The 23,214-nt window shown below is 54.8% G+C and overlaps 1 protein-coding gene across 1 annotated transcript in view; it reads left to right on the top strand.

The window, feature by feature from the left end:
- Nucleotides 1-2,137: 2,137 nt before the first annotated feature.
- The window catches only part of Arhgef17 (Rho guanine nucleotide exchange factor 17), a 58,054-nt gene continuing 36,977 nt past the window's right edge, over nucleotides 2,138-23,214 (top strand). Inside the window, exon 1 of the mRNA XM_041676134.1 lies at nucleotides 2,138-5,763. Coding sequence (XP_041532068.1) covers nucleotides 2,590-5,763 — 3,174 coding nt within the window. The 5' untranslated portion in view covers nucleotides 2,138-2,589. The remainder of the gene's footprint in view (nucleotides 5,764-23,214) is intronic.

The raw sequence follows: 23,214 nt of genomic DNA, 5'->3' as shown, positions 1-23,214 counted from the left end.
GAGACGGGGCTGCTGCTGGGCCAGAGAGTGACTACCAAGCATTCCCAAAGGCCTAGGTCTGATCCCATACAACAAAAGAGAAGAACACATCACGCCATAGGAACCATCACTATGGAGGGTACAGTGACTCCATACACGCAGGTCAGGTTTGGGGGAAACCTGACCCAACTCCTTACTTTTCAGACAAGGCAGCTGAGGCCCAGAGAAGCATGGAGGTTTATTCATTATCACCAAGCAAGGCAGAGAGCACAGACCTGGCAGGGATCTCTTCCTTGCTCACTAATTTGCCAATGGTGAGGACAAGATTTACCACTTACAGCCTTTGAGGCAGAACTGAGATAAAATTGGGTAAAGGAATGGCAGGAGAAGGCTGATCTCAGCTCAGAAGGGTGGCCTCCTCACCTGAGACTTCCTACACACAAATGGGTGGTCCAGAAGAAAGACAAATAGCTTCTTACCCTGAGGTTGTGTGAGCGACAAGTGCTCCTAGGGTCCTGCTAAAAGCTGCCCTCCTCTATCCTGCAGCCAGCATTCTGCCCTCTCCACATCCAGTCACTGCTGTCTGAGTGCCTGAGTGCTGATATGGTTGGGTAAAGCCAGCACCATTGACCTTAGCTGCTTATGAGGCGAGCGTAGGAGGAATAGGGCTTCCACATAACAGTGCTGAAGGAGTTTGTCCTCTGTTCCCAAGGAGGCTGAGCTCTGCCTACAGCCCACTGACAGAGAGGCAGAGCTGCTGGGGACAGACCCTTCTTCTCCATCAAGATCTGAAGCCAGGGAAAGCTGTCTGAAAAAGTGTGATGACTGCAGTCCTTAAAGTATGAATCAGCCACACATTTGAGCTGCCCTTTCCCTCCGACTTCTACAAGGCCACTGTTACTTCCTCAATAGCATTTATCCCCAAGAAGGGTAGCATGAGAATTAAATAAAATACATAAAATATTACCCTTACGTCCTAGGCAGTCCATATATTCTCACTCATTTAGATGTAGAGTCCTACATTTAAACCGTCTGTGCAAAGAGAGACCTAACAGAAGCAGATGAGGGTGGTAAGAAGTTGACGCACCAGTAACCAAAACAATTTTAGACTTGCCTGACTGCAGCAGAGGTGGGAGGGGAGCTCTAGGGTAGATCATTGTTGAAGCAGTAGAGACCTACACCTTCCTGGTCTGGAGGGCGGAGGGTGGAGCAGCAGCAGGTAGGAGTATAGGTTTGGTGGTTGAGGGCGTTCCCGTCCAAGTCCTTTTGTGCAGAAAGGGCAGAGTGCTTGGCAAAGTAGGGGGCGGGGAACGCCTGAAAGCAAGTGAAACAAACAAACCTTCCTAACTCTGGATGAGAGTTATCTCTACAGAGCTCGGAAGGAGCGGAGAATACGGCCAGCAGAGGGCGCAAAAGACACGTATCCCGACCGCGGGGAGAAGGGGGAGGCGGGGTCTAGAGATTAACGCTACCAGGATTTAAAGGGTAGGTGCGGGGCGTGGCAGCTAGGAAAATGGAGGGGGGAGTTATGTGTAAGAGTACTGAGAAGTGGGAATTTATTGCATTGGGTGGGTTAAGGGACTGTCAGAGATGGACGGGCCACAGGGAGGTGGGATATAGATGGAGCGTTTGAGCGCGGGGCGGAACATGGGCGTGGTGCAGCCGGATTCGCCGCTGAAGGGTGGGTGAGGGGCGTGGTCTGAGCAAGGTGGAGCGCCTGGAGCGCTCGGGAGGGCCTGCCCCGCCCACGTCACCCTGGGTCCCACCTCTTTTCCGGCCAGAAGAGTTTCTGCGTGTACCTGAGTATCGGTGTGTACTAGAGGCTGTGCATCTTGGGTTGCCATATTGGAGCCCCTCCGGCAGAGGTTCCCCGTGAAAGAGGTTGACCCGCGGTGCTGCGTTCTGCGGAGTTGTCCACTCTCTGAGCTCCCGTGTATCCGAACGAGTCCTCGGGGAGGATCAGCCCGCAGCTTTCCCGAGGGAATCCTCTAGAGGGTCGTTTAAGTCTACAAATGTTCAAGCACCTCGTTTCTTCTTCGGCTCCTCCCCGATTCCCCTCCCCCTACTGTGTTCCCAGCCGCGCGCGCTCCCAGAGACCACCCCCTCTTTTAGGCGCCAGGCCCCGCCCCCCGCCCCCTTTCCTCTGCCTCAAAGTTTATTTGTAACAAAAGGGGGCAGAGAGCGAGCAGTCTAGGGGGAGGGAGAGGGAGCTGGAGCGGGAGCTTGAGGAGGTGGGGGGAAGAGGCAGGCCCGCCGCCCGGCTTTGCAGGCGGACTTTGTGAGCAGGAAGCAAGCCTTGGCCCCTCGCCGGCCGGGCCGCGATGCCCCTGTCTGCTCCCGCAGAGGCAAGGGCTGGGCCTGGGGTCGCCGCTGGGGCGAGAGGGGCCGCCCAGGATGAAGCCGCTGCTGTCCGCAGCCGCAGAAACTTGATCCTCGACTGATAAACCTCTGCTTAGTTCTCCGCACCCTCCTATCCAGCCGCCGCACGCCGCGGGTGCAGGATCCAGGCTCTCGGACCGCGGCCCCTGCGCGCCCTCGGAGCTGGGCTGCAGGGGGGGGGGGTGGCCGCGGGGCCCCGAGGCCAGCCCCCCCGGAGTGACTGCCACCACCATGGCGGACGGGTCACCTCGGCCCCCACTTTATCGCAGCGTCTCGTTCAAACTGCTGGAGCGCTGGAGCGGCGGACCGGGGCCGAGGGAAGAAGAGGACGCAGACACCCCTGCGTTACGGCGCCGAGCTTCGTGCCGGCCAGCTGCAGCAGTCCCGGGCCAGCCCTCCCGGCGCGTGTCCAAGCTGGCGTCGGGGCCCCCGGCCGCCCCCGCGCAGCCGCGCCCGCTCCGCAGCCTCTCGCCATCGGTGCGCCAGCTGTCCCGGCGCTTCGACGCGGTGCGTTTGGACCACCATTCCGCTGGTGCTCGGGACGAGGGTTGCTACCCCGGCACGACAGAAGAAGCCGTTGAAAGCACTGACCGTGGGGCCTGGCCCAGCGTCACCGAGATGCGCAAACTCTTTGGCGGCCCGAGCTCCAGGCGACCCAGTGTGGACTCTGAGGCCCCGGGGACTATCAGCCCCGACGGAGCTTCGTGGGAACCCCCAGTTCGCGAGCCCCGGCAGCCTCCGACGCCACCTCCTCGTACGTGCTTCCCTCTGGCTGGCCTGCATTCGGCGGTGCCGCTGTCCGGGCCGGGGATCGAGGGGTGGCGACGTCGGCAGCAGCAGCAACAGGAGCGAGCGCAGCGTCCGGCGGATGGTTTACATTCTTGGCATAGCTTCTCCCAACCGCAGGCCGGGGCCCGGACCTCCTCCTCTTCCTCCATTACCTCCTCCTATCCTGTCAGCCGCAGCCGGGGTGCTAGTTCCAGCGAGGAGGAAGAAGAGGGACCGCAGCCACAACTTGGGCCTCAGAGTCCAGCTTACCTCGGCGGCCACTCTTCGGGCAGTGACGAAGACGCAGACGGTGAGGATGGCCGTCGCTGGAGAGGGAGAGGGTTCAGGCCTGGAAGCTCTCAGTTGGTTCATGGCTGTAGCCAGGACAGTGGCGAGCTAAATTCGGGTGGTTTGGGATCAGCAGGGGGTGTCAAGAGCCTCGAACCTCCGAGGTCTCCAAGAACCTCTATGGAAGAGGCACTCCGGGAGTGGGGTACTGGCACGCAGCACTACGTCCCAGGTCCCCAAGAGAGCTTAAGGCCTATGTCTGACACTGGGGGAGCACCTTTCCGTGTGGCTAAGGTGAGCTTTCCTGCGTACCTGGCCAGCCCGGGTGGCTCCCGAGGTAGCAGTCGCTACTCCAGTACTGAGACACTCAAAGATGATGAGCTATGGTCTAACCGCAGTTCTGTGAGCTGGGGAGTGTACCGCTCCCCAAGTTTTGGAACCGGAGAAGGGCTCCTTCTGCGTCCCCAGACTAGGTCCCGCACTAAGGGACCTGTAAGCACCAGGCCACCGAGAGATGGAGGACTGGAGCTAGATAAGAACCGACAGCGCAAGTCACTGTCGAATCCAGATATCGCCTCCGAGACCCTGACGCTGCTGAGTTTTCTGCGTTCAGACCTTTCAGAGCTAAGGGTTCGAAAGCCCAGCGGCAGCCCTGGGAATAGCCCCCTAGACAGCAGAGACTCGCCGTCAGTGGGGAGGCCAGTGGAGCAACCTGAGTCCTTGCCGTCCCAAAGTCCAACATCCCCCACCACTCGACCCACCCTCAAGGACCTGACAGCTACCCTGCGCAGGGCAAAGTCATTCAGCTGCTCAGAGAAGCCCATGGCCGGAAGACTGCTCCGCACCGGTGCCTTGAAGCCCAGCTCCTCAGAGCTCCTACTGGCAGGCTCTGGGGCAGAGGAGGACCCACTGACACTCGTGGTCCAGGATCAGTATGTGCAGGAGGCCCGACAGGTTTTTGAGAAGATACAGCGCATGAGCGCACAGCAGGATGATGGGAGCTATGTCAGTCCTAGAAGCCCTGACTGGACGGGTGACATGACCCGAGGGCAGCGGTCTCAGGAGGAGCTCTCTGGCCCTGAGTCCAGCCTGACAGATGAGGGCATTGGGGCAGACCCGGAGCCTCTTCATGCTGCCTTTTGCAGCCTAGATCCTGTGGGGGTGTGGAGACCTCTTTCCTCAACCTCAACTCAGACAAACCGTGGAGCTGGGACAGAAGACAGTCTGGGCGGGAGGGCTCTTGTGTCTCCTGAGACCCCTCCAACACCAGGTGCCCTCCGCAGGAGACGCAAACTCCTACCCTCGGGTCCTAGCGGAACTGAACTGAGCAACGGGGAGGCAAGCGAGGCCTACAGATCCCTGAGCGACCCTATTCCACAGCGGCACCGGGCCACTGCTTCGGAGGAGCCCTCTGGGTTCTCTGTGGACAGCAACCTTCTGGGCTCGCTGAGCTCTAAGACAGGGCTTCCAGCAGCCCCAACTGTAGATGAGGGCCTGACCAGTGGCCTCAGTGACTGGTCTGTGGTTAGTGAAGAGAACAAAGACTATCAGGAAGTCATTCAGAGTATTGTTCAGGAGCCTGGTGCCTTGGGGCGTATGGGAGATGACAGGATTGCTGGCAAGACCCCTAAGAAGAAATCTCTGAGTGACCCCAGTCGCCGTGGGGAGTTGACTGGCCCTGAATTTGAGGGCCCAGGAGGGGAGCCCATTCGAGAAGTGGAAGCCATGCTGCCTCCATCCAGCAGCGAACCTATTCTTGCAGAGCATTGGGTGGAGCCAGAAGACCCTGGTCCTGCCAGGGGCAGGGCACAGTCGGAGAGGGCCCTCCCTGCCCCACCTACCTCCTCCACTGCCCACCATGACTTGGTCCCTTTTGACCCCAAACTGGCCAATGTTCTCTCCCCTCGGCTCACCCGCCAAGGTTCCAAGAAGCGCCCAGTCCGGAGCAGTCACCAGGAGCTCCGCAGAGCGGAGGACAACCAGGACCAAAATGGTAGCCCGACGCAGGCTCGGTCTTCCTCCAAACATGTTCGCCATGCCAGTGTGCCCGCTACCTTCACACCTATTGTGGTGCCTGAGCCTGCGACATCTGTGGGACCCCTTGTGGCTGTGCCAGAGCCTGTGGGCTTCCCTGCTAGAGCTCTTCCCGCAGTGCAGGCACCATCACTTGAAGATGCCACTAAGAAGTACATGCTGACCCTGCACTCAGGTGACGTTCCTGCCCCGGGTCCTGTGGACTTACCCTTGCCTCCCTCTGCACCACCCTCTGCTGAGACCAAGCCCCCTGGGGCTGCCAGGGCCCCAGATGAGCCTGTCCCTGCCAACAAGTGCTGCAGCAAGCCACAGGTGGTAAGTCTTTTGTGTCTACTCAGTGGGCAGCCATCCAGGTACTGAAGAGGATGCTGCTAGTGTAAAGGATCTGCCTGCCCCTAGGTGTATGAGGGTGGTCGCAGAGATCCTTGGGGTGTTCCTCAGGCTGCTGACATTCAGCCAGTGCTTCGCTGATCTCCTCTCAGATCACGTTTTGATCTGCTCTTGTAAGTCTGTTACAGGGTCTCGGGTCTTGTTCTAGTTTTCTGACATTGGCCTTTCTTGTGACTTAACCTTGCCCATCTGTAAAACTGGGTGTGGGGGAATGTAGACAAAGCAGCTTCCACCAGGTGCTATTGTGCAGAGGTGGGAGAGTCTGTTTTGTGAATTTGCGACCCCTTGGAGGCCTGCTGGGGTGAGTCAGGCCCTTCATCCGCTGCTGGCCTGCATCTGTTCACCTTCCTACTTCTTCCCTTTGAGACCTCAGGGTCTCGTTCCCACACCCAACAAAGCTCTCACTTCTCTTATCTCGCCTTGGCTATGCCTGGGTTTTGGCTATGGGTTCAGATTGGCTCCAGGCAACACCTACCCTGGCATGGAGTGTTGCAATTAGATTTGCAGCTCTGGGCTGCAAGCTGAGCTCAGGGTTGGCCTGGGATTATGTCAACTGTGGCCTGCCTCAGCTCCCACTGTGTGCTGACTTCAGAAGCTGGGAAACCCTACACCCTAGACTAATTTGGTCACTTGGCTCCTCAGAGCTCTTAAGGGCCCCTCTAACTCCCTGTCTCTATTTCTCTCCCCTCCTTTCTGCTTCCTCTGTCCCAGCTCTGCTCCTTCTTATGCATGTGGCTGGGATGGACAGAAGAGGAGTAGGCAGAGGGGACATTTGGACCTGGTTTTTCTTCTGAGACCCCGTTAGGGGAGCCTGAACACCAGTCCCAGTTCTGTGGTTGGAGCATGGGGGATGGGACCCCCAGCTTCCTTTTCCAGGTAATGCTTTCCTGTGGGAGTTGAGGGGCAACCAAGAAATTAGGGAGCCTGGGGAGCAGGCGCTGAGGCCAAAGAGGAAGAGTTTCACAGGTCTGGCTTCCGCCCCCTTCACATTCTCCGATGACCCCGCCCCTCCTGGGAGCTATGATATGGAGCAGTCCTCTCACACCGAGGCTCCTGTCCCTGAAAGAGACTTTCTGACATCTTACCTCCCGCTAGGAGAGAGAAGGGTGAGTCTGTAATTAGAAGAGCCAGCTGGGCTGGAGATCCCCAGGACCTGTCCCATCCCTGTTGTGTAGATTGCTTTCCCTTTCTGATATTGGACTCTGCCCAGAAGGCTCTGTGGGTGGGTGGTAGTGTGTCCATTCCTGGGAGCACAAGAGGCCTGAACAGGCTCTGCTGCCTCAGCTGCTTCTCAGTGACCAGGCTTGGCTTCCTCCTCCGTGACTGCTCCTACAGGTCTCAGCGTCACCTAGTGGACTTTATTAGGCTCAGAAAACATTTTCCACGCCTCATTCCCCATCCCCTCATTAAGTCTGGAAGTTCTTGCATCGCTACCATAAATTTTTTCTTGCTATCCCTTTCCTTCTGGCTTCACAAAGATGGGGAACCGCTGTCCTCTCCCGACTTGCTGCTGTCTTCTCTTGAGCAGACAGTGTTCCCTTGTCTCAAGCTTGGGGCTGCAGTCATGAGCCCTGTCACACAGGTGGTGTGGCTTGGTCTGCAGAATAAAGAGGGGACGAGAGAGGAATTGCCATGTTCTGCCTATGGAGCATAAACCAGTGTGAAGTGCTAAGAGGAGATAACTGTGGTCTCAGGGAACCCCAGGCTGAGTCCCTCAACTCAGGTTGCTCCTGAGTCAGCATCGCCCCAGGCTGTGAGGAGGCAGGGAGTCACAGGAGTCCCAGGCACTGCTTAGCCTCTGACTCTGTCTGGGCCTGGACAGTCATCTTTAGGACCTAGTTGTCTCATCTTTGCCTTGGGGAATTGGGCAGTCTGCTTTTTGAGGCTCTGTAGGAGGGGCTCATTCTGCAGCCTGCCAAAGGGATGGAGCAGGGAGAGTATGCCTAGAGGGGAGAGTCTGTTCTCTGTATACTGTGACTGAGGGGCAGCTCAGCTAATGCGTCACTGAGTGTGTTGCGTGGGCTTTCCTAATTCTCCTGTTCCAGGCCTTTGGTTTTTTTCCAGTTGGGTCCATAGTTGCTGTTATGTTGTCCACGGACCGCCCTTTGCACCAAGGCTTCAGAGTAATCTTACATGGTTTATTTTTTTCTGCCCCTTGACGCTTGTACCTTCTATAGCCCAGAAACAGGAAGTGTCTTGTCTCTGAGACTGTAGATGCTGAATTCATGAGACTTTGGCATTTGAAATAGCTGTGGCTATTGTTCATTGCGTGCCCGTTTTATGGCAGACACTGGTGGTTTCTTGTTGTGTGAAAGATTGTTGGAGTCACCCCGAATCCTAGTTTACCAGTGCCTTAAAGAAAAGGGATCAAGGGGTTGTTCCCAGTTTCCAGTGTGACTGGCCTGCCATCTGAAAAGGGGCATAAGTCAGGGACAGTTGGGCTTCACTCACGTGCCAGCCTGAGAGTGTTCACAGGGCCTAGCATTGGGCAGGAAGAGCTCTGAGACCCAGAGAAGAGAATGCTGGGTCCAAGGTCACACAATAAGGCCAGGCAGAGCTGGATCCAAGCCCTGAGCCACTGGCCTTCTTCCTCTCCCACTCACCAGCAGCCCTGACACCCCACCCCAGCTGCCCCGCTGCCCCTGCCTTCTGCAGGCCTGCCCTGCAGTTCTTGCCACCGCTCCTGTCTGCCTGGCTCCCCTTGGCAGGGACTTGCAGAGACAAGTTTCCCTCCTGCCTCTCCTGGGCTCTTTGCTGTGATCCTTTCCCTCCATGCAAACTGCTTCCATGGGGAGGGGATGAGTGGTTAGGACATTTGGGATTCTGAGGAGTACCAAATATCTATAATTAATGTCACCCAGCAGGAGGGCAGGATGGGGGAGTACAGGCAGAAGGGCTTATCCCCGGCCCTGCCTTCTTCCCTAGGACACTGTGGTACTGGGGGAAAGGGCTGCTCTCCAGGAATGAGTTCACCCAGCAGGGAAGAGTTATGGGAGGGACCAGAGTTGAGTGTGACAATTTCCAGCCCAACATTTCTGGGACCAGCTGGATTTGAGACGCTGCAGCTAATCCTGTCCCCAGCCCCCACTCCCAATATAGGGATTTGCCCTCCCTCCCATCCAATTGCTAGGGCTGCACATGGTACACAGCAGTGGGTGGAGCCATCCCTGTGCAGCCTGGGAGCTGAAGCACTCATCTGAGAATCTAGAAGCAATAAGGTCTTGAAGGAGCTCAGATGTTAGTCTGGATGCCGGCAGGGGAGGCTCCCTGGAGCTGCTTCAGCCTGCATCAAGGCCTGGAAAGCTGGGGGGAGGAAGGGTTTGGCATGCACAGAGACTGGACGGAGGCCTTCCCAGGCAGGTCGTGGCAGTAAAAGCTTGGTGTTAGCATCCATGCACTGAACAGTTGAAAGATGACAGCTCAGAGGCCTGCTCTTATGGACCTTGCAGACTGGTGAAGACGCATGTCTACAAAAGAGGAACGCATGTCAAGGAACAGAAAGTTCGGGGGAGAAAACTAGAATAGAGAAAAGAAGTTGGAGATGACAGGCTGGGGCTCTGTTTTAGAGCATGTGGTTTGGAGAGGCCTGTGAGAGGAGGTGCCCAGAAGAACCGAGGGAGGGAGTCAGATAGCTGGGGCGTGGGGTTGTGGGAAGAAAGGAACAGCAAATGTAAGGGCCCTGGGACGAGGAATGGACATTGGGGAGTGTAGATAGGCCTGAGCGGTAGGAGGTCAGCAAGTAGAAGTCGACCAGGGGGAGGACTTGGTACCTACCTGAAGTGAGAGCTCTGAGTGAAGTAGCGACCCAAGCTGCTGTGTGGGGCTTGCAGGGCCCAGCATGGAAGCAGTAGAGCAAGTCAGGAGGCCACAGAAGGAAGCAATGATGCTAGGCTAGGCTAGCGGAGATGCAGAGGAGGGTGTTTCCGCTGAAGCCCTAAGAGTCTAGACATCTAGCACCCAAGTGAACAAGCTGCTGCTACTTGCTGGAGGTGGTGACGCACACCTTTTATCCCAGCTCTCGGGAGGCACAGGCAGGCAGATCTCTGTGAGTTCGAGACCACCCTGGTCTACATAGTGAGTCCCAGGCTAGGCAGGGCTATATAGTAAGACCCTGTTTCAAAGAAATAAAAGATGCTACTACCCTCTGCTCCAGCAGCTGTGAGAGTGTCATGGAGGAGGGCGAGATGACAGAGCTACCTACTGCCCTGTAGGGGCTTAGCTCAAAGACTAGAGAGAAGAACCTTGGGCCTCACTGTAGCCCCTCCCAGCTCTGACTTGTGACTTCTGGAACAGGGAGCTTGTGCCACAGCAGCCCTGGCCCTCCTCTAATATCAGGCTGGGTGAGGTAAAGAAGCAGGCTTGGAGCCAGCAGGGTTTTGTCCAGGGCCCATGGCTCACGAGTAATCTGGCCCTAGGTGTCCTGTCTCCGGGTCATTCACTGGTCCCAGAATTCCCAGTGAGTCAAGTTGGCAGAGCTGGTGGTGGCAGTCGGGGGGAAGGGGGAGCTTGTGTTTCCCAGAAAGACTTGTAACCCTGGCACATTCACTGGGAAATGTGCCCAGAGAGCTGGCGCCTTGCTGGCAGCCTCTCAAATGGGAAGCACGGACTACTCAGAGATGATACCCTCTCCCTCAGGAGTTGACACCCCACACCTCTCAGGCCTCTGGGGCCTCACATGGGTGGACAAAGGCAAAAGGACGGTGTCAGGCTGCTGGGCTCTGAGCCCCAGTTCATTATGTACAGACTGTGTGAGCCCCCAAATAACCCCCCAGTAACTGTAGGGTTCTGTAGGGGTGACCTGGCAGGGAGTTAAGAGGCCAGGGATGCAGCCGAACCTCACCCCTTCCCTCCTGTGAGGCCTTAAAGATTCACATACCCTCGGAGCCACAAAGTGCCTTCGTGGCCTTGAGCCTCAAGATTCAACCTCCCAGCGCTGCTGGGGCTGCAGCAGCTGATCTGGGCAAGAGCATCTCTTGCCGACCAGGAAGGGCTAGCAGTCTGGGTTCTAGGCTCCTGAGGACTCTGTTCCACTCATTCATTAGCTGCTACTCTTGGCTTCCCCTGCCACAGAAAAAAGGGTCTTTTCTCATAATAGGGGCAGTCCATGGTGCTTTCTCTGAGGAGGTCTGTCCCCCAAATAGTGATGTTTCTGTGCACAGAACACTAAAACTTCTAACTTAGCTTGGGGAAAACACTCTTTTTTTATTAAGGGTCTTGAAACTTTTTATTTTATGTGTATTAGCATTTTGTTTGCATGTATGTATGTACTCCATGTGCACATTTGATGCCCAAAGAAGCCGGTAGAGGGTGCTGTGTCCCCTGGAACTGATGTTATGAATGGTTGTGAGTCACCATGTGGGTGCCTGAAACTGAACCTGGGTCCTCTGCTAGAGCAACAAGTGCTCTTAACCACTGCACTATTTCTCCAGCCCAAATCAGCAGACTTTAAAACCATCCCTGGGCATGGAGAAGGTGAGGGGGCTACAGCAGGACTTGAGGTGGGGAAGCCTTGGGCTGCTGTGGGACAGTGTGTCGGTTTCCCATCGCTAGAATACAGATCATTGCAACATTTTATAGTCCCTGAGGTTGGAAGCCTGGTGTGGGACTCCCTGAGCTAAAATCCAGGTGCTAACAGGGTTGCTTTCCTTGGATTTAAGGGAAAATCAATGACCTTGCCTTTTCCAGGTACTGGTGGGTGCCAGTACTCATTGGTCTGTTGCCTCTTCCTCAGTTTTAGAGCCAGCAGCATGGCAACTTCAAACCTGTCTCACCCAGACCTTCTTTTCTGCCTTCCTCCCTAAGGACTCTGTGATTCCATCAGCCCCCCCACCGCCCGGGTAACCCAGGACCCTTAATGGCACTTGCAAAGTCTCTCTTGCCTTGTAAGACGCCATATTCACCAAGTTCTAGGGATTGGGACATAGCATTTTGAGGGGACTATTATTTTGCCTATCTCACAGTTAAATAAGGACCAGGCTATCAGCTTCTGAAATCTAAGACCCTCTGTAGATGCTGGTCCTAGGGATGCCTCAGGCCTGCTGCATTTAATCCTGCCTTTACTTCTTTCCTTGCTTCTTTGGCATCTATCCACGCAGCCATTGCTGGACAGTGGGGACACACAGGGAAGGTTTGGATTCAGGAACCTTTTGTCGAAGGCCCTAGTCCCTGACTTTGGTGGACTTCAAAGGAAGGCTGAGCCCAGGCCTGGAAGGGCAGGGACAAATGTGTCAGTGAGTCCTTTGGGACTAGGCTTGGCCTCTGCAAGTGGCTAGCCTAAGGTTTATTGATCAGACATTGAAGTGAAGCATCGACCAAGGGGGACAGTTGGCAGAAGAGCTCAGAGCCAGGGAAAGCAGGGAAGGTGGGAGCCTTGGGAGGGAGCATGTCTGGACCAGACTGTCTTCACTGAGGGCAGAACTGAGAACTGGGAAGCAGATGGAAAGATGAGAGCTACGTGCTGGAGATCTTGGCTTCATCCCGAGAGCTAGCCTGTGGTAGGAATCAACTGAGAGCTAGCCTGTGGTAGGCACTTCAGAATTTCCCCAGTGTAAGAGATGGGACAAGGTCCATTCCATGATGTCTTATTGCTAAGATTAAGTGACATAATTCAAGAGGTTTGCTACCTGGTAATGCTCAAGAATGTCAGTCCCACCAGACTGGCAGCGTTGCTCAGCAGTTAAAGGTGCTTGCCACCAAGCCTGACAAGCCGAATCTGACCTCTAGAACTCACATTGTATGAGAGAACCAACTGCCGTAACTTACCTGTCTCCTGACCTGCATAGGTGCTGTTGTGTTGTGCACATGAACACACACAAATAGATAAATATAATAATCTTTAAAAAGCAATCTTAATCCTCCCTCCGTTTGGGTTGTCTGAGATTCTGTGATTCAGCCGTGAAGCAGAAGACAGAGCTCTAGACGGGAGACCACATCAGCTCAGCAACCTAGATACTTGGAGTTTGGGGAGAAGGAAGAGGGACCAGCCTGCAGAGATGCCCATGGCCTCTTCTCTCCGGCTCTCCCTGTTTTGTTCCCACCAGCCCCAAGGACAGCTTGGATGTCTAAGCAAAGTGTGGGAGGCAGCGCCGAGCCAAAGCCCTCTCTGGGTCAGCGACCCAGGCCCCAGGGGCTCGGACCCTGTGCTTCCTTTTCTGGGCCCAGAGCCCACGTGCCTGGTGGGCCATCTTTGCCTTGCTTGCTGGGTGATATTTAACAATGTTAATATTTAACATTGGGCTTCAACTGTGAGTCTCAGTTTCCTGTTCTGTAAGAGGAATTATGAGGACAAAAAGGTAAGGTTCACAAGCCCTTCAGCCCAGGGCCTCGGAGCTAGGAAGCTCTCAGTGACCACCACCACTCCCCCCCGCCACACACACCGCAAGAACCCAGACCTCTTAACTTGATTTTGTTGGTTGATCTAAGATTGATGTCCTTTGTCTTGAGATTCTGGAGGCAGGGAGAGGCAGGAAGGTCTGGGGCCAGTGGGAAGCCTGGAGGACCGAGACAGGGGAGCAAGTGCAAGATTGGTGCAGTTTCCTGTTTATTGGTTCCCAGGGGGAGACAGGCCCTGCTCTCTGCAGCCCTGTGGAGCAGGGGAAAGGAGGCCATGCTCCTGGCTGCCAGCCAGCCCCAGAGCTGAGTCTCTTGGGACTACCGAGACCCCATTCCTCCACCTCTGGACAAACATTCAGTTCTTTCCCAGGACGGGGCACTGGAGGTTAAGGAACAGATGTGGAAGGGAGGGGAAGATGAGAAGGACCCTCCCCCTAATAAAAGCCCTGCGAACGCCATCTTTCTTGGCTGCTGGTTTTGGTTCTGGTTCTGGTACATGGTTGGCTCCCTGAGTGGGTGTGTTGAGACACTGCCTTGGCAGACCAGGAGGCCAGAAGGAAGAAAAGGAGGGCTAGGGCCTTGGGTTCCGTGGTCGCGCTTTGGCAAAGACTCTAGACATGGGTCTTGTCTTCTCACCACCCTCTGCCCCTCCTTTATTAAGAAAGCGATGGTGAAGCAGACTCAGTAGCCCTCTCTGTGGTTCCCAACATTGCTGCAACCCAGCCAGTGGATGGGGTGGGGGGGTGGTCACTGAGAGTTCTGGAGGGGAAGCGAAACAGTTCACTGCCATTTGAGGGAACTGGTCCTGGCCAGAGCAGGAAAAGAAAGCCATTGTACGTGTCCAAGGTCAATGGAGTGCAGGGGTCTTGCTTGACCAGCAAATGGAGAGGGACTGTATGTGCTGAGTCCCACCCTCGGCAGTAGACGCTGTGGGGCACACATTGGTGCTTCATGACGGTGGTGCTCCATGAGGTTCAGACTGGGCGGCCTGATGAGCCTGAGCCCGGGAGTGCGGGATGTACCAAAAGAGGACTGTGTGCAGAGAGTTTGGAGGTGCAGTCTGAGGGTTTGAATTTAGGCTTCGAAGTTCTGTGAGAAGCTGGGATGAGGGAGTAGGACTCCCTCCTTTACCTGAGTCAGAAATGGCGGCAGGGGCGCAAGAGGAAGGGTCTTGCCCCTTCTCCCAGTCAGAACTTCTCTTTGCATTCTGGAAGGGTGAAGGACCAGCTTTGGGCTCCCTGCTGGTGGAAGTGCCCTGCCACTCAGAAGGGTCCCCAGGGAACAAACAGCCAGGCTACACCTCCAATTGGCTCTTTTGGAAGAGCCCTGATGAAGGGAGCATGGGTGTGTGTGTGTGTGTGTGTGTGTGTGTGTGTGTGCGCGCGCGCGCGCGCGCGCGCGCAGGGGAGTGGCGCAGGCTGACTTGTCCCTGTTGACTCTGGTCTAGGCCAGGTCACCCTGCCTCGGTTTTCCCATCTGTGAGGTGGGGAAATCCCAGACGTGGTTCTTTTTTTTTTTTTTTTTTTTTTTTTGGTTTTTCAAGACAGGGTTTCTCTGTGGTTTTGGAGCCTGTCCTGGAACTAGCTCTGTAGACCAGGCTGGTCTCGAACTCACAGAGATCCGCCTGCCTCTGCCTCCCAAGTGCTGGGATTAAAGGCGTGCGCCACCACTGCCCGGCTCCAGACATGGTTCTTAATATTCAGGCTCTCAAGAGGTGGGGGTAGAGGAAGCAGTATGGGGATAGTAGGCAGCCTGGAAGCATTAGCCACAGTGGGGCCTGAGGTGACCCCAGCGGTGCTTTACTGTGGCCCTGAGGAGTCCTTGGTCTGGGTAGAGAATGAAGGGAGAAGAATGACTTGGATTTGGTGCTTGACTTGAGCCTATCTCCCCTTCAGGGCCTAAGACCCCTGCTTGCTCCTCGCTGCTTAGGTGACCCTCCCCTCCACCCTTGCCTGGACCAGCCACTTCCAGGCCTCTCCCTACGGCCAGCCCAATGGGGGCGTTGCCTGGGGCGGGTGCGGAATTTCCGAGGGAATGGCTAAATTCAGCCCAGCTAAAAATAGCCCAAGGCTTGGCCCCAAGCTAGAGAAGGAGGAGGAGGAGGAGAGGCCAGACTAATCCCCAGCTACCTTCTTGTCCCGCAGACGTCACCACCTGGGTCCTCCTAGACATGTCTTCTTCCTCTTTCCTCACACAGGCCTTCTCTCTCCTGAGGCTTCTCCCCACTGAACCCTGTCCTTCACCTGCTCTAGCTCCTCCATCTTGTGCTATGTTCTGTATGTCTCCCTGCCCTGGACGGGGAAGAGCCCCTGTATAGGAGTGTGTTCCTCGGCCTCCCGTCTCTTGTGTCTCTTGTGTCCTGCAGCAGGACACAGCTACAGCACCTCTGCCCCACTTGCCGGGCACCACATGTGGATGTCCTGGGGTATGAAAATGTGAGTGGGAGCCCTGGACCACCCAGTGACTCAGTGCCCTTGCCAGGCCCTGCTGTTCCTGGTACACAGGAACTCCAGTCAACATTTACTTATAAATAAAAGGTGTGGGAAGGCCTGAGGAAGCCAGCAGGGCCCTGCCCTGGGTCTACTTGGTCCCAAGCTTCCCTGAGCTCCCCGATACCTATGCAAGCCTTATATTCACTCTGGGGGAACAGGAAGTGAAAGCTGGCACAGGGCCATAGGGGCATGGTGCCATCAGACCCTGAGGCGAGAAAAGGTAAGATACCTTGTCCAGGTCTCAGTGGTGGGATTTATAACCTAAACTGGCCTCATTTCAAGGCTGGGGAGTGCATTTTCACAGATCCACAGTAGCTGACTGTGAGCTCAGGTCAAGGTGTTCATTGGGTTCCTGACATCAGGACTGCCATTGCCACGGTGAGCAAAGGCTGTGGCAGCCACGTCCACTGGACTAATAGTCCATGGTCCCAGCGGAAAAGCTTGCCATGCGTTTGACCAGACACAGTTCTGAGCACTTCTGTTCTTCTTAAAATTAACTTTATAGTCAAGGCTGGGGATCTAGCGAGGGCTCCGGCAGGCTAGACAAGTGCTCCAATCACTAGCTTATGTCCTCAGTTTGATAGAGCACTTTATATGTGTTTACTGCGTCCTCTCACCAGTCCTGTGGGAAGCAGGGACCATCACTCTGTGTGAGTGCATGGCACTGGGACTAGGCTGGGACAGCTGAGTAGCCTCACAGCCCTAGAACCCTGGCATCTGAAGGTGTTCATTGGGTTCCTGACTTCAGGACTGCCGTTACCATGGTGAGCAAAGGCAGCTACGTCTGCTGGACTCACAGTCCATGGTCCCAGGAGCTAGCACAAAGCAGTTGCTCAGGCAGTATTAGTGAATGGCTCCCCTGTGCCGACTGGCTGGTTCCACGCTGCAGGAAGAATGAAGCCAGGAAGGGGAGTGGGTAGGCCCGGCAGGGCTGGCACAGTCCTACTTGCAGTATCTGGAAAGCAGATCTCTTGGGCCGTGGCCGGCGTGACTCAAATGGAGACAAGAAACCTTCCATATTTGGGTAAAGAGCCCAAAGAGGCCCAGGCCGATCCCCACTCAGGCCTCCCGCCCTGGCTTCTTCTGGGCCCCCAGGCCTGAGTCTGTCTTTCAATTTTAAGTCCTGGGTCCAGGCAGCCACGTGCTCCCCGCCCCTCAGTCATCAGACCACCTTCTGTGTGGCCAGGTCCACGCTGCGGGTGCCATGTCCCGTGCCAGGCCTGGACATGAAGAGAGGAGCCCCAGCAGAAGACACAGGCTTCCTCACTGAGGTCCCCACAACCTGTACCTGACTCTTCTCACGCCTTCCCGCCAGCCTGCTCCCACGGCAGCAGATGGGAGTGGCCAGACATCACGTGAGCAGGTGACAGGAATAGGTCATCCTTCTGGAGGATGCAGATGGAGTCATTTGTTCTGGAGGATGCAGATGGAGTCATTTGTTCTGGAGGGTGCAGATGGAGTCATTTGTTCTGGAGGGTGCAGATGGAGTCATTTGTTCTGGAGGGTGCAGATGGAGTCATTTGTTCTGGAGGATGCAGATGGAGTCATTTGTTCTGGAGGGTGCAGATGGAGTCATTTGTTCTGGAGGGTGCAGATGGAGTCATTTGTTCTGGAGGGTGCAGATGGAGTCATTTGTTCTGGAGGGTGCAGATGGAGTCATTTGTTCTGGAGGGTGCAGATGGAGTCATTTGTTCTGGAGGATGCAGATGGAGTCATTTGTTCTGGAGGATGCAGATGGAGTCATTTGTTCTGGAGGGTGCAGATGGAGTCATTTGTTCTGGAGGGTGCAGATGGAGTCATTTGTTCTGGAGGATGCAGATGGAGTAATTTGTTCTGGAGGATGCAGATGGAGGAGTAATTTGTTCCTGTACAGAAGCTCTGAATACCTGACAGGGTGCTGGGCTGTAGAACCAGGACGGTGTGGGGCGGGCATCGTTCCAGTGCGGAAGCCCAGTGTGCTTGTTGTGATTGGCTGACTGACTCACACTACCACTCCTACCGTCTTCCCTCCCCTCCCCTCCCCTCCCCTGCCCTGCCCTGCCCTCCTCTCCCCCTTCCCTTTCCCTTCCCTCCCCTTCCCTTCCCTTTCCCTCCCCTTCTCTCCCCTCCCCTCCCCTCCCCTCTCTTTATAGACCAGGCTGGCCTCAAGCTCACAGGGATCTGCTTGTCTCTGCCACCAGAGTGCAGGAGTTAAAGACCTGGGCCACCACGTCTGTCTTACTCCTAACTTTTCTAATCAGTCCTGGTAGTTAACTCTGGAGTCAGCTTTAGGTGATAGACCTTGGGGACCTAGGTAACCATTAGAGCCCAATTTAGCTGCTGTCCACTGGATTAGCCTGTGGCAATAGTGTGAACAAGAAGAGATTCCAGCCCCTAGGAACCCGAGGGCTGTGATCAAGGAGCCCAAAGCAGGTGAAGGTAGGGAAAGCTGACTTGGGGAAAGCAGGGCCACTTGGAAGGGCCAGGGATCTTACAAGTGAGAAGACTCCGAGCTGTGAAGGACAGAGTGGCCCTGGTGTGTCTGGGTGCTGCGAACTTTCCCAAAGCCGTGTGGAGTCCTCAGAGGCTTGATGGCTAAGCCTGAATATCCAGACTTGATCCAAGGCCAGAATTCGTTAGTTTTCAAAAAGAATAAAACCCTTTCTCTGGTGGAACCTTGGCACAGACCTGTGAGGGAGGCCAGCCATTGAATTACGTAAGGATAGGGTATGTCTTATTCCCTGGACCACTGCTTCTCATGCAATGCCCTAGAGCTACCTTGAGTTGGGGAAAAAAAAAATGCTTGTTGGGGCCGGGCAGAGGGAGGAGAGCAAAGCAGACCTGCCCATCAAAACTCGAGTTCAGTCAGCCAAGTGCTCTAGGTAGGGAGCATTCTGTGGGACTAGGTCTCCAGGGGCCTGGCTGACAGCATCCCCTTGTCCTGGCACTCCTTCAAGCAGGTGATGATCCCTACCCAGACCTGAGCCAACTTGGTCAGTAGGACAGCTTGTGAGAGTGATGGAAGGGTCCGGGGAGGCAGGAGTTGGCAGCCAGCCACACTTTGAGAGCAGGTTACCCACCTCAGTGCAGCTCGGGCCAGGCAGTGATGATATGTTCTTTAGAAACCCAGGAATCTTGGCTTCTCTCTCGGGAGGTGATTTAGGTTGGGGTCTGGAAGAACGTCGAAGCTAAGAATGAGTGAAAGAAGTATGAATGAAGGTTTCTAGGAAAAAGCCGGAGCCCAGAGGCCGGCGAGAGTGCGGTCCTTTAGGACATGGGCTTTGCCGGCTCGGACAGCAGCCGGTTGCACACAGCCAGACCCCTACTTCTTCAGCATTGAATGAGGTTGGGTATAGTGACTTATCCTTATAATCCCAGAACTCTGGAGGTGGAAACAGAAGCATCAGGAATTCCGTCTCGTTTTAGCCTACATCTCAAGTTCAAGGCCAACCTGGGCGCTAGAGACCCTGTCTAAAAAAGGGCAAAGGCTAGAGCCACAGGGCTTCCTCTTTTTCATATGTTCATCTTCAGTGTGTGACCATGAGTCCTTAACCTCACTGTGGTCCAGCATATGGCGTAGGTGCATGTAGAATGCGGAGTATGACTGAACCTATTATAGGGTTGCTCTGAGAATAAAATGTGATAATGTCTGGTGGCTGGTCTGGATATCGGTGGTAAACCATAAAGCAAGTTAGACGTGGAGGGGAGTGGTGACTGGCCTGCCTGAGCAAGGACCGTGGAGATGGAGAAAGTGGCTTTGAGATGGTAGGTGATGGCCTAGCTCCTCAAGGAAACTTTGACGTCCTCCCCACAGCTATTTCTAGGAAATGAGGCCATGTGCGGGTCCAACCCTGGGGTTTGGGTGCTCTGCCTGACTTCCACTGGGACGCCCTCCCCTTGCTCTGCAGCTCCCCGTTCCTAACTGGATGGGGGCCTGAACTCCTTACTCTGCAAACTGGGGCCCAGAGATGGGCATACCTTTTAAATTATGACTCCAGAGCTTTCATCCTGCCTGGGGACTCATTCCAAAGCACCAGACTGTGGGAACTCAGTCCTAAAGCAGATAGGGGTGTGCTTTGGCCTGAAGAAGGGTTCTAACTACCTCTGCAGGAAGAGCGAAGCCAGGTCTTGGTTTGCATGCAAAGTGAACTCCTGGGCTTCCTAAAGAAATGTCACCATAGGCAGAGGCTGGACCCCCAGTGGCAGCCACCTTGGGACCTGGTTCTGGGGTTAGGCTAGAGGCACAGCCCAGTGCCAGGAATACAGGAGACCGCCTGAGCCAGGACCGAGATCCTTTAGTCTGGGGAGCCTAGCAGTTTCTGACCAGGGCAGCAAAAAGCTGTTCTCAGCTGAGACAAAGCCTGAGCGGCCTTCCATATTCTTTTTGTACTACATGTTTTTACTGTGTGATTACCCAGCTGCCTGGTGCTCCCCATGCCCCCCACTAAAGGGCGTCACTCCAGCACTCAGGAGGCTGAGGCACGAAGATAGTCTTCAATTTGATGCCAACCTGGGCTTTGTAACAAAGACCATCGCAGAAGAAAACAAAAACAAAACCTGAATAAGGCTGGCCTCCATGGGTAATGGCACTTGCTGCCACACACAGTAATCAAGTAACAATAATAATGTTAAAAATACGGGCTATTTTCGGGTCTTTTGCTGTTATAAACTGTTTGAGGAGTAGGGTCCCTTTGGGGCATGAATTGCTAAGACAATGTGATTTACATTTTGATGCTACCTCCAGACTGGTGCCCCTCGCAGTAGGAAGAGGCATTTCCTCATGGCCTTCCTTACTAATCTAGACTTTTAGACCAGTCCGATAGGTACACTTGACATCATGCTATTCTAATACACATTTCTCTCTCTCTCTCTCTCTCTCTCTCTCTTTCTCTCTCTCTCTCTCCTGCTTGCTGGTGTCCGGCAGTCATTTCTAGGAATCATTTAAGCACTGGGGTGGAGGAGCTCATTCTGTGAGTTAGGAGTTGCAATGCCTCTCACTTGACTTTTGTCCTGCAGAACACCTTGCTTTTAGTGTTTGTGAATTTAAAAAACTTTGACTAGTTTGTGTGAACACATGCCAGAGTGAGCATGTGGGGGTCAGAGGGACAACTTTGTAGTATCAGCTTCTCTCTTGTCTCTGTTGAGTGGGTTCTGGGGATCAGCAGGCTTTTGCCATAGCCGATGTTAACCACGGGGATCATCTTGCTGGCCCAGAAAGGTTTTTGTTGTTTTTAATGTGGTCTAATTTATCAAGCTGCTATTTTCTGGCTCCTCGATTTGGAGCCCCAATTAGAAAGTCTCCCATTCCGAGACTGTAAACCAGTTCTCACAGGTTTTCTTCTAATGCTTCATGGGTTTTGTTTTGTTTGTTTTGAATTGCAATCTTTGATCTACATGGGCTGTATCCCATTGGACAATGTGAATTACAGCACCAGCTCTCATTTTTGCTCCCCTCCCACACCGTGGCTGGTGTTTTGAGTTGAGAAGGCACAGTTGTGTTAGCTTCTGAGGTATGTGTGAAGGTCAGCGGAGGAGTGAGGCTGTGACTGCCCAGGGTCAAGGACAAAAGGATGAAGAAGGAGCTGGGGTGGCGTTTGGAGGTGAGGGCACAAGTTGGCGGCACAGCTTTCCTCAGTTCTGTGTGCTGCCTGCCGTTGGACAAGTCCCATCCCCTCTTCAAACCTCCCGCAGTGCAGCTGGTTGGGGACCCTGGATCTCTCCCCACTGCTGGGCTGGGAGGGAGGAGGTGGGGTACAGAGGTGGCTTTGGATCTGGTACTTGCTGGGACTTGGTGGAAGTACACAGAAGGCTGGTAGTGTTCCTGGAGTGGGCAAGTAGGAAGGCGAAGGGGTGGGCACCTGTTTAAAAATACCCACAGCAGCCTGGCACAGCAAGCCAGGAGGGGCAGGCCGGGGTTACCCAGAGCAGACACATTATAAACTGTCTCAGGAGAGGTGACTCAGTCTAACCATAGCCATTCTTGGGGTGTCCTCTCGCCCCACCCTGAGCAGGCACCCCCATCCTCTCTGGAGGTCCAGGGAGCCAAGAGTGGACAGGTCACATCTCGGAAGCTCTCCCTGCCACGGCTCTGGACTTGGCATTTGATTTCCCTTGGAGTTCCTGGTTATCTATTAGAGGGGACAACTGGCCTTGCCCGGGCTGTCTCGTCCATCCATCAATTATAATGAAAAAGGGAGATGCTGAGGGCTATTCCTCGCCCCTTTACAGAGAGGGAAACTGAGGCCATTGGAGAGGCTTTGGATTCCTGTCTCCTACTTCTTGACTTTCTGGGCTTCTGGACCCTCCTCCTGCCCCCAGCATGGCCTATACCAACTCCCCACCCCCACTCCAGGGCTTCAGTGGTCAAATTCCAGGGCTGCCATTGCTATGGCAACAACAGCTCACAAGGCCTCTCCTCTGGGGTTTTCCACGAGGCCCTTGTCCAGAGAGGAGGCAGAAGGCCTCCCGCCCTTAGGAACTAGGGAGTCGGGAGAGGAGTAGGGAGGAGGTCAGGCCCAGCTGGCTTCTCATTTGTTTTCCAAACAAGAAAATGGGAAAGGCAGATAGTACTGCCAGTAAATGTTCCACTTGTGGCACAGAGAGGGCTGGACAGAGGTGGTCTTCTAGGCAGCCATCAAGAGAGTGTCCCTGGCTGTACCTTCCTCTCCCCTGGCCCCATCTGCTGGGCCCTGCCCACTGTTGACTTCTGATGTCTTCTTACAGGTGTGCCTGGTCTCTCTTTGTCTTTATCTTCCTCTATTTTCAAATTGTTGAGACTGTCCAGTATGTGGATATGAGTGCTGCTTGCTTCCTGTGCCTGAGCCCAGGATGGCACCTCTCAGCCTTCCCCCTGCCTGAAAGGAGCCCTTCTCCTGGCACTCTGGATGGATGTAGCCGTCCTAACTCCTCTTCTACCTAGGATTCCCTGGGACTGGAGTCCTGTCTGTTTAGAAGATCTCAAGTCCTGCCTTGTCCTCAGTGAGCTCATTTTGAGGTTAAAGCCAACACCTGAGCACAGAGTGGGGGATCCCTCCATAGCTAGAACTGCTGCTCTTAGATGTTTGCTGTCTTCCTGTCCCCAGGCTCTGTGAAGCTAAGACATTTATCCAAAGTCCCAGCTGCTTGGTAGTCAGTGGCAGGGGGAAGATTCAAGACCCAGTCCACTGCCTTCTATTGAGAACACAGTAAATTCTAGCTTGCGGGTCTCCTTGCCCCTGAGTGGATGTGAAATCTTAGGAGATTTGGGCTGTAGCAGTCTGTAAACTCTGTGGTTCCTGGCTGTAGCAGCCTGTAAACTCTGTGGTACCGGCTGTAGCGGCCTGTAAACTCTGTGGTACCCAGCAGAGCTACTTACTGTGAACAACCACAAGACAGGAGAGACTGAAAACTCCAGGAGCTCAGGGTAGGGGAGTGGTGTCTATGCTGTCAGGATGGCTTCCTGGAGGCGGTGACATTTGATCCTAGAATGTGAGGAACAAGTTTCTCTGCCCACACCCCTCTGCCTACATGGCTGACCTTCAGATAGACTCTCCCACGAGCCTTAGCCCGGCCACTGGCTGGCGGAGAAGCACAG

This window comes from Microtus oregoni, unplaced genomic scaffold (assembly GCF_018167655.1).
Source record: "Microtus oregoni isolate MIOR12 unplaced genomic scaffold, Mior012 000027F_ref0000203, whole genome shotgun sequence".
Lineage (NCBI taxonomy): Eukaryota > Metazoa > Chordata > Mammalia > Rodentia > Cricetidae > Microtus > Microtus oregoni.
The sequence above is the reverse complement of the archived record's forward strand: the minus strand, read 5'-3'. Positions and strand labels throughout refer to the sequence as shown.